Raw genomic sequence first — 17,247 nt, forward strand, 5'->3', positions numbered from 1 at the left:
GTCACAATGTGTCATGACATATAACAAAGGTGGTGCGGACTTTGGGCCTTCGAAAATACCCTCATTTGGCTATAATGGTAGATTGAGTTTGAGACCCCTGCTTTGGATTATAAGCATGATCAAATGTGATGCACTAGGTATTTAAGTTTTCGTCTGGTAATACTGGCACGACTTGCTTGTAGTTTCGACCGTTATTTATGAGTGTTTTGCCATTACGTTGCATATTACAATAAAGTGTATATGGTCAAACAGTTGCTATTCCTTGGTCTAAAATTTGTTCTTTCTTGGTAGAAGCAACTATATGATTTGAGTGACTTGCAAATTGTGACGAATAGTGTCAGAAAAACCCCCATAAATTATGCGACTGACATGATGTAGGTCACTTGTCTCGTTAACTGTACTGCGTCGTGAATGTACCGAAGTTCCGAGGCAGCACGACAGTAGGTTAGTTTCGAATGGAATGAAAGTCTCGTTTTAGTTCTCGTTTGTGTGCTACTATTACTAGTTTTGTCTGTGGGATATGTTTCGAACTAAGAGGAAATAGCCTCTGTTTTAAGTCACGTGTTAACATTTCTTGATATAGTATTTATGACTGTACCTGAGCAAAACAAATTACTGAGCCTGGAAAGTGTGCGTATTAGTAATTACTGGTTTATATTTGTGTGAAGTTGTTTGCATTTTCGACATGCACAGTGGAGAGAATGTTTTCATACCTCTGGCTGAAATTTCTTTTGATATTGTACTGTGGAAATTATACCTGCTCGAAAAAGCAGCATATATTTATCTAAGTACACCATCTTTAGCAGTTAATAAAATAGGGAAAATTAATTTTGCCAGACTAGACAATATCAGCTTCTGCAATGAATGAATTACCAAATATATACAATGTAAAAATGGTCTCAGCTCTTTTTCTATAATTTACTTCTGAAGCCAGGAAGTGAAAATGACTAAGCGGAGCTAGCAGATCTTTTGATAGGTACACATCCGAAGTAAGGCCAAGCTATATACTCTATACCCCAAATTATTACCCATCAATCATAACCAAAGTAAAGGGAATTCAAAGTTCTTTTAACAATACCTAACATATAAAACGTCTTTTTTTTAAATAACCAGTGTAACCAGTAAGGAAAACCTTGCAAAATCTTTTTTCTTTAAAATCTAACCCTACGCAAATTACGAAACTGTTGAATGCAACCTGTATTGTTGAACAGTCAGTGCTCATGAAAAGGGCTGTTTACGTATTTTTATTTACATTTAAGTTATAAAAAGTTACATTAAACGTAGTATCCTTACATTGGTTTGATATCATCATAGATGTTACCTTAAGCACACACTTGTTAATTTATCATAAAAACGACTGAGAGGATGAAAAATCCATTCATTTGGATTTTTAAAAAATGACCAACATTAGACTCACCTTTAGATTTTTGGTTTTGTGGGTTTAACGTCTATCTTCAGCACATAATACATGACGGCCAGTATATTTAGTGGAGGAAGAATCTAGAAAACCCCCGAAAGGAACCACTGACCCAATGGAGTTACTTGCAAGCCTTTTCACATACCGACAGTGGCCGAGCCCGAGGTTCTAAAGCACGCTGTCAGAGGTGCGATGAAAGTGATCTGTAAAAGTGAACGCCTTATACCACTCGTTCCCATTCAATTTTAGACGAATGCTGCAGCTGTTGATGTTGGATAATAGCTCTACAAGAAAGCTTAGAGAGAAATTATCGCGACAAAAGTGCAGCAGACGCAGCCTTGACAACAATTGTTTTGAACATTTGCTTGCGTACGTTAATATCAGGTAATTACATTCGTGTTAACTGGAGAGAAAAGTAGGTCAAATTTGTATGCTCTTCGTAATCCTAGATGTATGCCACACAGTTACATCACGATTATTTAAGCAATACAAGGTTTGTAACATTTTATTATTTATCTAATACTAAGTTGTTTTCTATCATTTATTTCCCATGTCAAAATTCAGCCAAATTACGTACACAGTCCCATTAAATTAACTTTAATTTCGGAAACTCTGGGGCTGCATGCAATTGTATGCTGTGTGTTGTCATTCGATTTCGCAAGCCACGAACTAAATAAATTCCGCTATGCACTTTCTTCACCAGCATGCATTAAGAGTTATGGTTCCTAAAAATGAATATGCATAAACCTGGAGAAGATGTTCTTAGACCTTTGATCTAATATGTATAAGCCAATCAAATCATTACCTCCAAGCATGGTCATATTTTAAATATATATATCGACAATAGAGCAAACTCGCTGATGTGCCACAGCAACCGGAACATCCTCTGTTTTCCATCAAATCAAGGAGGAAACTCGGATGTAATTCGTCGCCATTGAGAACCATATACTTAACTACATTCGTTCACATCAAAAAATATATTAGCGGAAGGGTACACAGTTACAGTCGGATCATTCTCGGCCTTTACTGTTGCATCGTGTGGTGAACTCCGCTGGGGGGAGGGGGATCACAAGCAAAGCAAATTGACGTATTCTTAAAACTACTTCCGGTGATATTTTTCGACTTGATGGAAATGACCGACAATGTTCCGATCGGTGTGATAACTTGTTTCATTGTTATTTTTATGACGTAATCTTGTTTATGGATAGTCGTGAGAATTACCACCAAGCAAAAATGTCGTGCTTTTTAAAAAATTATTTCTTTTATATTTTATATTTTTTAGGTTTGTAACTTCAGTTTAGCTTAACGCAGACAACTTACGCTGTCTCTATGAACAGAGAAATAACTTTGGTCTAAGCTGAAAAAATAGATTATGGATGAGTGCCTTCATAGATTATGGGTGCAAATAGCAGCCAGAGACCGAGGTCACGTGTTTAACTCGTCTCTTATAAAGCATTATACGTATGATCCAATGCAAGCGCGAGTCATATTAGTGATCTGAGGAAACATTTTTCACTCGATATAATTATATTTTTTTCAAGGTGTTATTTATCTCTTTGCATATTAAACTTGCATCAGCCACAAGTGTTTCTAATAACCACGACATGACATCGATTGAGGTTGTCAGCCACGAGTGTATCTAATAACCACGACACGACAACGATTGAGGTTGTCAACTACGAGCGTATCTAATAACCACGACACAACATCGATTGAGGTTGTCAGCCACGAGTGTATCTAATAACCAAGAAACGACATCAATTGAGGTTGTCAGCCACGAGTGTATCTAATAACCACGACACGACATCGATTGAGGTTTTCAGCCACGAGTGTATCTAATAACCATGACACGACATCGATTGAGGTTGTCAGCCACGAGTGTATCTAATAACCACGACACGACAACGATTGAGGTTGTCAGCTACGAGCGTATCTAATAACCACGACACAACATCGATTGAGGTTGTCAGCCACGAGTGTATCTAATAACCAAGAAACGACATCGATTGAGGTTGTCAGCCACGAGTGTATCTAATAACCACGACACGACATCGATTGAGGTTTTCAGCCACGAGTGTATCTAATAACCATGACACGACATTGATTGAGGTTGTCAGCCATTAGTGTATCTAATAACCACGAAACGACATCGACGGAGGTTAGTGTATCGTAACTAATGTGAAATTTGATTATAATCAACGATGCGCCAGTGCATCAGGACATATGTGTGTAAATATCTGCTTCTATAACGATTGTCCATTTCCGTGTAACACCTAACTGTATCAATGCTTTCTATTCAAAGTATTAAGACATTAGAACCGAACGCAGAGGTCCCACATAATCGCGAGAAAGTCTACTACAACAAAGCAAGGCACGGAACATGTAAACATGATCTTCCAAGCCACGAGCTAAATTACGCTATGCATTTTGACACCAGCAAACCAAGCAGAATTAAGCAGGCTATTACAAAGTAGGAGCTCAAAACTGGAACTACATATTTCAGATTGTATCTTACTTTTATTTTCTCTTTTTAACAAGTATTTTGAACATTCACTCTATACATTATCAGGTACACAGGAATAAAAAGATAACTGCTTATCAGAAGAAGAAAAAAACAGGAAAATGCAAAGTTTGTTATGTGAATAAAATGGGGAATAAATGTTGACATTCAAGGATACAAAATAATTTCAATGGATATGCCACATGGCATTTCTTTATATCTATTGTGCTTCTTTTCGTTTTCACAGAAGAAACAATTCTTCAGACAAATTCATATATTTAGCTCAGCTTTCCACCGTTTATGAAGATGCTGAATCACAAGACATATTATATAGTCCTTTGAAATGAACAATGTATGTACTCGGCCTCAAGTTCGTATGTAAAGGTATGACCAATACACTTGCTGACAGCATATGTAGATGTCTCCTTGAAAGGTTATTACACTGAAATTTCCTGGAAATAGTTATCGACAATGGCATTATTCTATCCTCCAATCTTCGCCTTTACGAAAAATCTTGTAATAAAATTAATGTATTTGAAAGTCGTTTTTTACAAATATGTTAGCTGTCACTTTCTTCCTTCTTTGAGAACTGAATAGTCATGTCGTCACCAGCCTTTGCCTTGTATCTCGTGTAGCCATACAGGATACCGCCTGCTAGTAGAAAACCGATGACGAGCATAGCAAATGCCAGACCAGCCATTGCACCTGAAACAAGGACATTTGGTGCTTAGTAACACGTCAGTCTGAACCGACTGTCAAGTTCCATTGATTCCTGCATGATACAATTGGAATACTATTATATGAGATGCCCCTTTGATATTTAATGAAATATCCCTTTGACATTATATGACATATCCCTTTTGTATTATATGAGATACCCATTGATACTTGATAAAATATCCCTTTGTATTGTGAGATGTTCCACTGATACTTAATACGATGCCCGTTTGGTATTTAATGAGATATCCCTTTGGTATTTAATGAGATATCCCTTTGGTATTATAAGAGATACCCCTTTGCCATTATATGAAATATCCCTTTGCCATTATATGAGATATCCCTTTGCCTTTATAGGACATATCCATCTGGTAGTATATGAGATACCACTCTGCTATTATATGGGATACCTCTTTGGTATTAATTGGGAACTGCTTTTGGCATTTGCTTAACCAACGAAACGTTAAAGGCCCATAACTGTAGCCCACAACCGCAATGCGGGATGATATTGCTTTTTCTAACTGTACATATTTTTCAGGATACAAAGTACCAACTATTCTCCACATATTACAGAATTTGGTATGCAGAGTAAGAACTTTTTAACCTGGCCACTGCAATGCGAGGGCCAGAAATTAAACCGGCAATGCATTTTCATTGTTGTGGTGTTAGTGCTTGTAGGTTCCCTCTGGTATTGCGACATCCGGTAATTTTAGATGTAATGCTAATATCTGTATCGCTTGGAAAAATAACCATATCTAATATGGATTCGGAAATTGTAAGGTATCTTGCACACATTTTTATTTTCACTTGAAAAAGAAAGCACATTTTTAATCGTCCACTTAGTTTTTGAGCTTGGTGCTGTAAGGTTCAGAGATATACACAACTAAAAGTAAGATCAAATAGTTCTCTTTTTTACGTTGCAAAATGTAACAATTAACAATAATCATGATAACCTAAGCAATCAACATTTTCCATTTTGTCCAGCAAATTTTGACCTATATTAGAGAACTAAGAGCGTATTTTTTTCTGTAACTGACAAAAATATACGTACCGGCGGTGTATTTCTTGCTTGTATCTTGCTTAGGGAGGTTGTAATATTTCTGAGCGTTAGCCACATAGGGTGTTCCATCGGGGAAAGTTTGTCCTGAAATCATTTGGAGAAGTTAAATGAATTTGATCAGCGCTTGAAACATGAAATTATGGACTGTTTGAGCTTCAGCTTAGTTATCAACCAATCAGAATTGATTTTACAACAGTAAATCTTCTTGCTGTTATTTAAACACAAATCCCAAAATAAAGCTCAAAAGGCATTTCATCATTAGGACCAGTTTATTTATATAAAAAACACGTTGCATTACAAATATTGTCAACATGGAACAAATTGCCTAGAACCCATACCATATTCTAACAGTTTGAAACACAATTTTAGGACATATTTTAAATCAGAACTATTTACAAGAAAGTGAGTAAATAAAAAGCGGATGAAATGAAGAATGGTGAACACGCGTGTTTCGTGCTACTGAACAGTATAAATCCAGCGAAAGAAAAACCGTCGCAAGCGAGCTTAAAGACGGATGAGTTTTCTTATGAATCGAAAGCAAAATGCAGTGACAAAAGTTTATCATCACAACATCAAATTTCATTACGCACGGGTGTCATCTTTGCACTGAAATAGAAGAACTACAGCAAAATTAGTTAATTTGGCTCGTTTTATAGCCTGTACCGAAATTCAGGAGAATTTAGATTATAACCTTTTAGTCCGAATGTATCAAGTCTTCTCTCCATTATTTATATGTTACAATAGGTGTATGTTGAAACTTTGATTTTTGTCAGTCCTTCTTGTAGCTTTCAGTTTCTGAGTAACTATTCATTAATGGTGTCTGAGATTATTACCATTCAGCTGCCCAACATTGGGTATTGGGGGTGGGGTCATTGCATCAATACTTCTGCAGGATAAAAGGTATTTACTACGGGTGTTCATTTTAAAATATGGGTGATTTATTTTGCCTAAAAATGCCCTAATTACTCATTTTTCATCTTGACAATGTGATTCTGTCAAAACGTTTTGTCATAATACAACTAAAGATATGAATGAAAATTTGTTTTCTATGCTGTGTTACAAATCTTAATATCACACACACACACATTTTGTATAAGAAAATTAGGATGTATTGAGACGTTTCAAGTTAGTCTGCAAGGCACACTGCATTGCAGCGGTCTAGTCCGAATCTGTACCAGCGAGACTTTTAATACGTGCTAATTTTAATTATCACTGTTTTAAAAACTTAGATGAAAACAAGTACAACTAACTTTTAAGACAAGTTCATAAGGACACAATTAAGAGTTATACTGGGTGTATGGTTACAATTCAAGCAATGGTTATTTCAGGTAATTAATTAGCATTTACCATGTAAAGAAATCTAATCTGATTAAATTCTGACAAGCGAATTAATGATGACATTTTATTGTTCGTGCAAGAGAAGGCAAGAAAAAGCCCCTGTATAAGTTATTGGACTATTTATAGTACCTTTAGAATAAAGATTCTTGACAAAAGATATAAAAAAAAGATTATTTATATGAAGTTGTGCAACAGTCGCCAAAAAACCCAAAACGAAATGTGAAAAAAATTGAAAAAATTGAAAGATTGTCCTGCCTGAAAGGCACATATCAAATAAAAATAAGTTTAGGACTAGCTTTGTTGAGGTGTCCAAGGAAAGAGAAAGGGCTGAAAGGCACATATCAAATAAAAATAAGTTTAGGTCTAGTTTTGTTGAGGTGTCCATGGAAAGAGAAAGGGCTGAAAGACACATATCAAATAAAAATAAGTTTAGGACTAGTTTTGTTGAGGTGTCCAAGGAAAGAGAAAGGGCTGAATAGCACCTTAAACCATGGAAAACGCTTCGTATGATTCGTTTTACTTTCTGGTACTGCACTTACAGTCAACCTGCTAATTGTGCTGTTTAATTTGGTTTTGCTTTTAAGTATAAACTTTACTGTATAATTTCCATCAATGGAATACAAAACGTGTTTTTGCTAAGATCCAAAGTATGCATTTTATCACTTATGTACAGTGCTTTAAAGAATTTAATCGGATGCATCAGTTCATCCTCGGTTGTTTTTTGAACTACGAATGGCCTCCGTAAACAAAAGTAACATGCAAAGGACGTTTGTTATTCCTGCCTTTGCAGAACTGTCAGTAATAATATAGAAACCGTCAATGAACAAACTTGACAAGGCACTGGCTAGCAACTTTCATATATTTAGGATAAGTTTTGATATAGATTCCATGTGACGTGAAACATATGGTCAAATTCTTACGAATTAAATAACATGAATAAGGTCATCGTCATACAAAAGATATAAAATTAAATGATTTTATTATGTGAAATTAATGCATTATTCAGTTGTGCATAAGAACAAGCGAATGTACGTCAATGATATAAAAACTGCACATTTGTTTGTTCATGGTGAAGGTGCTGTTAAAATTGTTAGCAAGTCAATACGTAATATATATTACATGTTTACCCTTGTTAGGGCCTAATGCTGGGGGAATATGCTGCCTGAACTAGCGTACCTATACATTCTCAGAGGTGCTGAAATCGTCTGCAAACGTTGTGAGGCGCTGCTTCTTATTGCGTGTTAAATAACGCATTAAAATTTCCTAATTTTCTTAGCACCCTGGTTCTCGGATATTTTTCAAGCTCGGTTAGACTAACCAGTCGAGCGCTATGGCAAAGAAAATCATATTCGTATGTGTTAGTACAAGGCGCTTAGACTAAATCGCATCGTTCAAATGAAAAATGAGTGCTCAGGACGATATTATAGTTTCTAGTGGTTGTCTTTCTTTCATTGAAAATAACATTTATTAAATTAAAAATACCCCTTTTTAACCGGAAAAGGAGCGTTTATCATCCCGGCCCCAGACCAACGACTAAACTTACAATTCACTGGCCATCTGGTTGTGTAGAGAAATGCAATTTCACATTCTTCTAAACCACTTTGAAATTCAGGGGAAGCTTCGCATCAAGATTCCTCTTCATGCCGGACATGTAACCATCTTGCCATTAAGTGAATATTCTTGGGAACTAACCAGGGATTCAGACTTACCGTTATTCCACTTAAGCTCAAAAAGACTCAGGACGATGACTACATGCAAAATATACACAATCATGTACGCAATAATGTACACAATCATGTACACAATCATGTACACAATAAATGTACACAATCATGTATGCAATAATGTACACAATCATGTACGCAGTAATGTACACAATCATGTACGCAATAATGTACACAATCATGTACCCAATAAATGTACACAATCATGTACGCAATAATGTACACAATCATGTACGCAATAATGTAAACAATAACGTACGCAATAAATTGCTTCTCGCAAACATCTTTATGTAAATACCTCTCGAAGTTCGGGCAAATGCCATGGAAATGTCAGGTGTTTTTTTAATAGTTAGTAATAAGTTGCATGCTATGAGAATGACGGATGTGACACAGCAACAGTTTCAATAAAAACTTCGCTAATGTCAAATAGGGATTCTAAAAAATGGGAAATGATGTTAGATATAATCTACTCTTTAACACTCAGACACTCGCACACGTGCACGTACTTGTATAAACGTCACACCAGTCCTGTTGTTCCAAGGTGACTTGCCCAACGCCCTTCATGGCGGCGGTACTCAGGCGGCACTCCGTCACGTTACCGCAGTAGTCAAAGCTGGCGCAGCTGAACGTCTCCTCATCTACACACAGCTTGGCGCATTGGTCTACACTCACACCCGCAATGATGCGGTCGTCTAGATTTTGGATCACTTTCCTAGAGTATTTTTGGAAGTCGTACAAGTATTTCACTGCAAGGAAAATTATTCCAACGGTTTCACATCACCATGTTGGTATTTATTTTAAACCACTATGGTTGCGTACCTAATGCATTTTGTATATACTACGAAATTTGAATTTGTTTGGAACTGTGGTTATCTCATGTCACATCATCTTTTTCATTTCACGATGTTTGGACAGAACAATAAAACAGGAAAATATTACGAGAGGGCATTATGCCTGCAAACATTCAACGTGATTAGTGTCGGGACGTGAAATAGGTTTTGATTGTCTTTATTGTACAATTGTACATAAAATGACGGTGGAACTTATAGCTTCAGCAACCATTTGCTATTAATGTTTTTGTGCGATTTAAACGTTATTCTGAATACTCTTTTTGGCGCTATGCTGACAGTTTATTACTGCTGCAAAAAATTAAAATTATTATTGTTCATATTGGGAGTGAATATTATAAACAATCACACACTCGTATACACAATCACACACTCGTATACTCAATCACACACTCGTATACACAATCACTCATTCGTATACGCAACCACACATTCGTATACACAATCACACACTCGTATACACAATCACACACTCGTATGCACAATCACACACTCGTATACTCAATCACAAACTCGTATACACAATCACACATTCGTATACTCAACCACACATTCGTATACACAATCACACACTCGTATACACAATCACACATTCGTATACACAATCACACACTCGTATGCACAATCACACACTCGTATACACAATCACACATTCGTATACTCAACCACAAATTCGTATACACAATCACACACTCGTATACACAATCACACATTCGTATACTCAACCACATATTCGTATACACAATCACACACTCGTATACACAATCACACATTCGTATACACAATCACACACTCGTATGCACAATCACACACTCGTATACTCAACCACAAATTCGTATACACAATCACACACTCGTATACACAATCACACATTCGTATACACAATCACACATTCGTATACTCAATCACACACTTGTATACACAATCACACATTCGTATACACAATCACACACTCGTATACACAATCACACACTCGTATGCACAATCACACACTCGTATACTCAATCACACACTCGTATACACAAACACGCATTCGTATACTCAACCACACATTCGTATACACAATCACACACTCGTATACACAATCACACACTCGTATACTCAAACACACATTCGTATACTCAACCACACATTCGTCTTGAATAAAATATATTCATAGTGCACTCACACACCTGTTTTGAATAAAATCTCATTAACCTACATTTTTTTTACCACAAATGATTCGAGAAAACTTATTATTATTTTATTAATTTATCTGGTCTTCCTGTTTTGACATTTTTTTTTAATACGAAGGACTATGAAAACTTACTCCAATATACTCAAATATACAATTTTTCAAAGAATGTCTTAACTTGGTTCAACTTAGCGGCCGTCCATTTAGTACGTACGCATGGAGGGGTGAGGGGGTAACCCGAATGCATACGCTTACGTATGGGGGTGGGTCTACTGATAATGTACGCACGCATAGAAAACGGTGTGTGTGTGTGATTAGGATTTTTGACGTTACTTTAAAAAAAATTCAGTCATATTGCTACGATGTCTGCATTTTCGGAGTTTATAGTGCTGTCTATCACTGGGGCATCATGCCGCAGACACGTAGCATGATGTCACACCCAGTCATGTTATCCTGACACAAGGCCGACCAGTCCAAACACTAACCTCTTAATGCTGAACGCCAAGCAAGGCAATTGTTAGTACCATTTTTGTAAGTCTTTGGTATAACTCGGCCGGGTTTGGAACCCACGACCTCCCGCTTCCGAGGCGGACTCTTTAACCACTAGGCCACCGGAACGGTCGAAACGAGGTTACGCAGCTTATTTATTTATTTATTTTTTTAATATTTTTTTTTGATGCAGCCAGACATTCAACGTCGGTGGACTATCTGTTTCACTAAACTCGTTAATATTATTAATCCTTGATCGTTTCTGCGTGGATTAAATAAAGGCCGTTCTATAGAATTAGGGAAAAGGGTGCGTATAGGGTACGTACGCATGTGGGGGTGGGGGTGTAAAAAGTACGCATGTGTACGGGGAGGGGGGAGCTTTGCCAGATTTTTGCGTACGTACTAAATGGATTACCTCGCAGCATATTCTGTGTGAGTTAACGGAATATGCGAGCATAAAATGTTTTCTTATAAATTAAATATAATTTGATTGCAATAACTTCATTGACCAGTAATTCAAAATACTATTTGGGTTTGACTATCTTACTTACACGAATAATGGCTACACATTGGATCCGCCTTTATATTGGCTTTGGGGACATCATAGTAGTGGGTTTTCCCGAGGAAGCACGTAGAAATATCATCACAATAGTCAAAAGATTTGCAGTTGAAGCCGTCATAGTCGATACAGAGCTTGGCGCACTCGTCGGAAGAAAAGATGTTCTGATAAATAGCGTCAGAGCTGGACAGAACTGTCGTTCCTGGGATTTGGTTGAACGCCGCTGAATATTTACCTATAAGACAAGGTACATGGATGATATTTGCGTACCAAATACTAAACACAATATTTAATTTAGAAATTGTGGAAGTCTGAATTTCTGTAACATCATGTACATTCGTTGGTGTAAAATTTATTTTATTGGAGTAAATATGCGATTTTGTGTTGATACAGTTACCTGGAGTCACGCTGTCTGACTTAACTTCAGAAGAACAATACATGTACTAGTTTTAATGGTGGAATTAATGTTCGTTATCCATAAGAAAACATATGGATCCTCCACGACCATTTAAAATTTTAGAGTGATCAAATATGTGACAGTTACTGGGAATATAAGCGAAAATAGAACAGATACTTCATGGAATGAAGTCATAGACAAATTGTCTGCTCTTGCTTGGCCAGTTTCATTTGCATTCAAATAAGTGCAACCTGGTTAATAGAATTATGATACGTTTAGGGTAGAATTCAAATAAAAGCTATTTTATTGCACGTTACGCTAACGACATGACGGGCTAATCGTTTGATGTTTTTGGAGGGCAACTAAGTCCGCTATTGGAATCTTTTAATTATCTGAATGAATTGGTTATCTCGATATGTGCCGACATTTGGCACGATTTTAATTGAGAAAACCACTTGATAATTTATCAATGGAAATGTACATTACATTTCTTGTTCTAATCCGTCTCGCAGATCATGATGCATCGCTTTTACGGTAAATAAGCAAGTTTTGTTCAGGGTATTTCATGTGAAAAATTCAATCGGTATATATTTAGTACCATATGCAAGCACACTTTACGAAACATTTGGAACTCCGAAAAGATCTGTAATAGTTCCCAAAACAAGGTTTGTTGTTCGCTTTGCAAACTGTAGTTCTATACAGGACAAATTGATTTAACCTTTTTATTCATATTAAAACTATTAAATAAAAATGATTAACTGGTATGTAAATCGTGCCATTTGCTGAGCGGTCAAGATATGGCAGCTTGAACACTCACGTATATAGAGGTCAACGAACTGCTGGTTCTGAATAATTTTTGGCATTTCATCTGGGTGGAGCTTGGACAGAACGCACCAGCCGGAGTCGAAGTGGAACTCGAAGGAATTGCAAACCCACTCTTCCTGGTTGATGCAGGCGGCCGCGCAATCGTCAATGGCCATTCCAGTCAGAATCAGGTCGTCGTAGCCAGGGATTGCCTTGTTGATCTGAGCCCGGAACTGGTCCAGGAACGAGGCTGTGAAAGGTAATTGATTAAATATTCTGTTTTATTCATTACAGAAGTACAGATACAGCATGACCTTGCGAAATAAAGGTAATATGGGATACTGCTATCTTATTTTTTGTCGTAGATGATACGATTTGACTTAATAATGTTTATTACGAAATATATACTACTGATAGTTTTGATAACCTATCCAGAAATTTTGACAGTATTTTTTGACCCGTTCCAAGCAAACGTCCATAAATATAATATAATTTGCTCTGGAAATCAACGTGTTAATGAAACATCGTTTATCAGTACATATTTATTCAACAAACCATCCTAGTTTTAAGTCGGTCGCTATGGACAATAAATCTGACTCGGATAGGCCACTACATTCTACCATTTAATATTACCCTTTCATTAGAACTTGCAAATTCAAGGAAGTATAAATAGCCAATTCGGACTTGTATATTCAAGGTGATATAAATAGCCAATTCGGACTTGTATATTCAAGGTGATATAAATAGCCAATTCGGACTTGTATATTCAAGGTGATATAAATAGCCAATTCGGACTTGTATATTCAAGGTGATGTAAATAGCCAATTCGGACTTGTGTATTCAAGGTGATATAAATAGCCAATTCGGACTTGCATATTCAAGGTATAAAAAATAGTCTAAGTTAGCAAAATAAGACGGAAACATGGACAAAACTTGAAATGTAAGAGATCTATTTCATTAAAGTCATAAAAGAGAACCAACAAAGCAACTGTACTAACTGTTATACTATGAATTTATTAACAATAATACCACACATAGTGTTCAAAAGAGTTCGTAATGTTTTAGTGTGTTGAACGTTTTGAAGAAAACAAATCTTAAGCAAAGACCGTACAAAAAGGTTGTTCATTGTGTTCTGGTGACTAATAAAACTTTACTTACATGACGATGTCTGTCTGGTGTCACTTCTTAGAACGTTGTTTGTGATGGCTGACGCAGTATAGGTCTTTTGCTAAACACAATGAGCCAGAAGAAATTAAATGTACACAAATTGGTCTTGTATTAACGACTACATGTGAGAAACATAGTTTGCTCCCAAGCTTATTTTAAATAAACAATGTAACTGTCCTTTCACAGTTAACAGCAAAGTGATTAACTTAACATGAGGGTTAAAATTAGAACGATAGAGACAAGACAATATTTCTTTCTTCTAAAGCGTTTTATACATTCTTAAGCCAACTGAACGAACTTGTTCAAATTCTTGCATCTCAATCGAAGTTATTAAACCTATAACGTGATATGATCCAGTATGAATAACAAACTATGTCCAGTAGAGTCCTGATTATCCGACGTTCGATTATCCGACATTTAGCTTTATCCGACATAGCCATACAACGAATTATTTACAAATTTATGCTGCGCGCATTGATGTTCGCGCATCCCACTTTTTCTTAGTATCCTTTAGTCCAGCAGTGTCAGTTTTTATGATACTTATATTAGTATCGTGTCATGCTGCATGCTCAATGTTGCATTGAAAACCCCATTGTTCAGTTTACTTGATTGAAATGTATTTCTTCGAATAATAGTTCTGTACTCTATTATGTTAGATTTACCTTATAACAATTATTAATAAATCTGATACCATACTTCTACTGTACTTCCATTTAATTTGGGATTTGTTTCGGCCCCCGCCCCCATCCGCATTGGCCGACATTTTCGGTAATTCGACCACTTATCCGCCCGTTTAGGTCAATTAGTCATGACTCTACTGTAATATAGTCTTCCCAATTTGAATTTCTTTGTGTCGCACGTTCTGATACATATAGATTGGTCACACTGTTACCCTTGCATGCATCAAGTTTTGTTTTCAAACATAGTATTATGACTGTAAAATTTTCATCATATTAAAAGGTAATAGAAACTCGATAAATAAAATGCACTTGATAAAGTAGCTAGTCACATCAATCACATGAATCGATAAGGAGATCGAGTTATAATATTAAAACGCCGATAAACGTTAGAAAATCCGAGAACAAAATACAATCATCACTTCACTTTGTGAAACCGCGTCATGAAAATGTAATTGTCGGTGACACACTTTATAAAGATGTGTCATGTTGTCATAAAGATGTAAAATTTTCTGGATAGGTCTAACTGCTTAACCATTCCCATGATTCATGATTTCCCATCAAGGAAATGCTCAAGATGTTGCAACTGTATATCGTGGATTTTCCTGCCAAGATTACTGACGTTCAACCAATCAGAATCAGCGTTACAAACACTGCTGTTTTAAAATCTTACTCAAGAAAGTTCATGTGAAAAGAAAAACGAATTGCCCCATCGATCCCAAAATGTAACGTCTTATTCATTTATTATAATGTTAAAATGGTTCTTTAGCAGATGAACAGACTGGAGCTATATCTTTTCCACGCAAGACCGAAGGCAATGAACATGTCTTGTCCCCCCTAAGACCGAAGGCAATGGGCATATCTTTCCCCCTAAGACCGAAGGCAATGAGCAAATCTTGTCGCCGTAAGACCGACGGCAATGGGTATATATTGTCCCCGTAAGACCGAAGGCTAAAGGCATATATTTTCCATTAAGACCGAAGGCAATGAGCATATATTGTCGCCGTAAGACCGAAGGCAATGGGCATATCTTGTCTCCGTAAGACAGAAGGCAAAGGGCATATCTTCTCTCCGTAAGACAAAAGGCAGTGGTCGTATGCTTGTAACTATGCTAATTTTAAAGAATACTCATTGCCATGAAAACATTGTCACCATTTTCAATCAGTAAATTTGTTTATTCATAGACTAAGTGATAATTCTCATCTTTGTAATTATAGTATCGAAAACCAAACACTGAGCATCAACCTGAATCTCAAGTTCAGCGGCAACACTGTCCAGTGCGCAAGTCTGATGATGTATGGCGCAGATTACTTTAAACAATACGTCTCTGAGAAGGATATACTAAGCAGTGACGGTTGCAATGTACAATCAATCAGTTATTAAAGACGATAATTGTAAAATGTGAATGAAATCTTCTTAAAATATTTCTAAATGAGCGATACTCACCGCGCCTGCGTCAAGTGTCATGGGGATCTTGAAAGATCCATGGATGACTATATCACGGAGAATCTGCCAGGCTTGGGCCAGTGTGATCAGCAGAGAGGGGTTATTGACCGTTCCTACGAAGCAAAGGGTACATTTTGAATGATTTACAAGAGATAAGTGATGCGGCATGTTTTTTAAAAAAAAGTTAACGTAAAACTATATTCCCCGCTCGCGGAATGGAGAAATGAGATATTTTTTACAAAATGGTGGTTAATGTCAATTACTGTTGAGATAATGGTTAGGAGACTCATGATGGGTCAAAATGTCATTGGAATACTTTGTAAATTAGGATAAAATAACCATACGGACAAGGAAAACAGTGTGTATATTTTAAGTATTTGTAAGCAAGATTAGATTTTCGTCTTTGAAAAAAATGTCTAAATGGATACAATATAAAAATAGACGATGCGAACATAGATTAAAAGCAATACATTTAAAATCCAGCAAGTTTCAACTTATTAAATGGTTACTTTAATGGAACAACAAACCACAAAGTAAAACGTTAAACGCCAATACATATCAGCGAGTATATAAAATGTGATGACAGTTATGAAGACAATTTATTGCACTCTCAAAAAAAGCAATAAGCGAAACGCAGTTGTATTACACTGATTCTTGATATAAGTAATGATGCACGTCATGAACGTAGGTATCTACTCTGGAAGAGGATTTCACAAGGAAGAGGATTTCACAAGAACTGTCTAAAATGGTATTGGTTAGTATCTACCTAACGTCAAATAAATGCGCATTCTTCATCGGATATTTCGCCACAAAGGAATACAGCCATATTTAAAACGGCTAGCTCAAATTCAGTGATTTGGCATCAGGAACTGTTTCCTTCCCATAAAGATTTGGTCTCGGAAAAATAAAATAGGCGAATGAATGAATGAA

The 17,247-nt window shown here is 36.4% G+C and overlaps 1 protein-coding gene across 1 annotated transcript in view; it reads right to left on the reverse strand.

Moving 5' to 3' along the window:
• Window positions 1-3,914: 3,914 nt before the first annotated feature.
• The window catches only part of LOC149808220 (uncharacterized), a 64,641-nt gene continuing 51,308 nt past the window's right edge, over window positions 3,915-17,247 (reverse strand). Inside the window, exons 15-21 of the mRNA XM_089975072.1 lie at window positions 16,318-16,430; window positions 14,186-14,255; window positions 13,041-13,277; window positions 11,819-12,061; window positions 9,263-9,502; window positions 5,686-5,778; window positions 3,915-4,622 (exon numbers count right to left, since the gene is read on the reverse strand). Of these exons, the coding sequence (XP_089831198.1) occupies window positions 4,477-4,622; window positions 5,686-5,778; window positions 9,263-9,502; window positions 11,819-12,061; window positions 13,041-13,277; window positions 14,186-14,255; window positions 16,318-16,430 (1,142 nt within the window). The 3' untranslated portion in view covers window positions 3,915-4,476. The remainder of the gene's footprint in view (window positions 4,623-5,685; window positions 5,779-9,262; window positions 9,503-11,818; window positions 12,062-13,040; window positions 13,278-14,185; window positions 14,256-16,317; window positions 16,431-17,247) is intronic.

Source organism: Sinohyriopsis cumingii, chromosome 1 (assembly GCF_028554795.1).
Source record: "Sinohyriopsis cumingii isolate HCF-2022 chromosome 1, ASM2855479v2, whole genome shotgun sequence".
Taxonomy (NCBI): Eukaryota; Metazoa; Mollusca; class Bivalvia; order Unionida; family Unionidae; genus Sinohyriopsis; species Sinohyriopsis cumingii.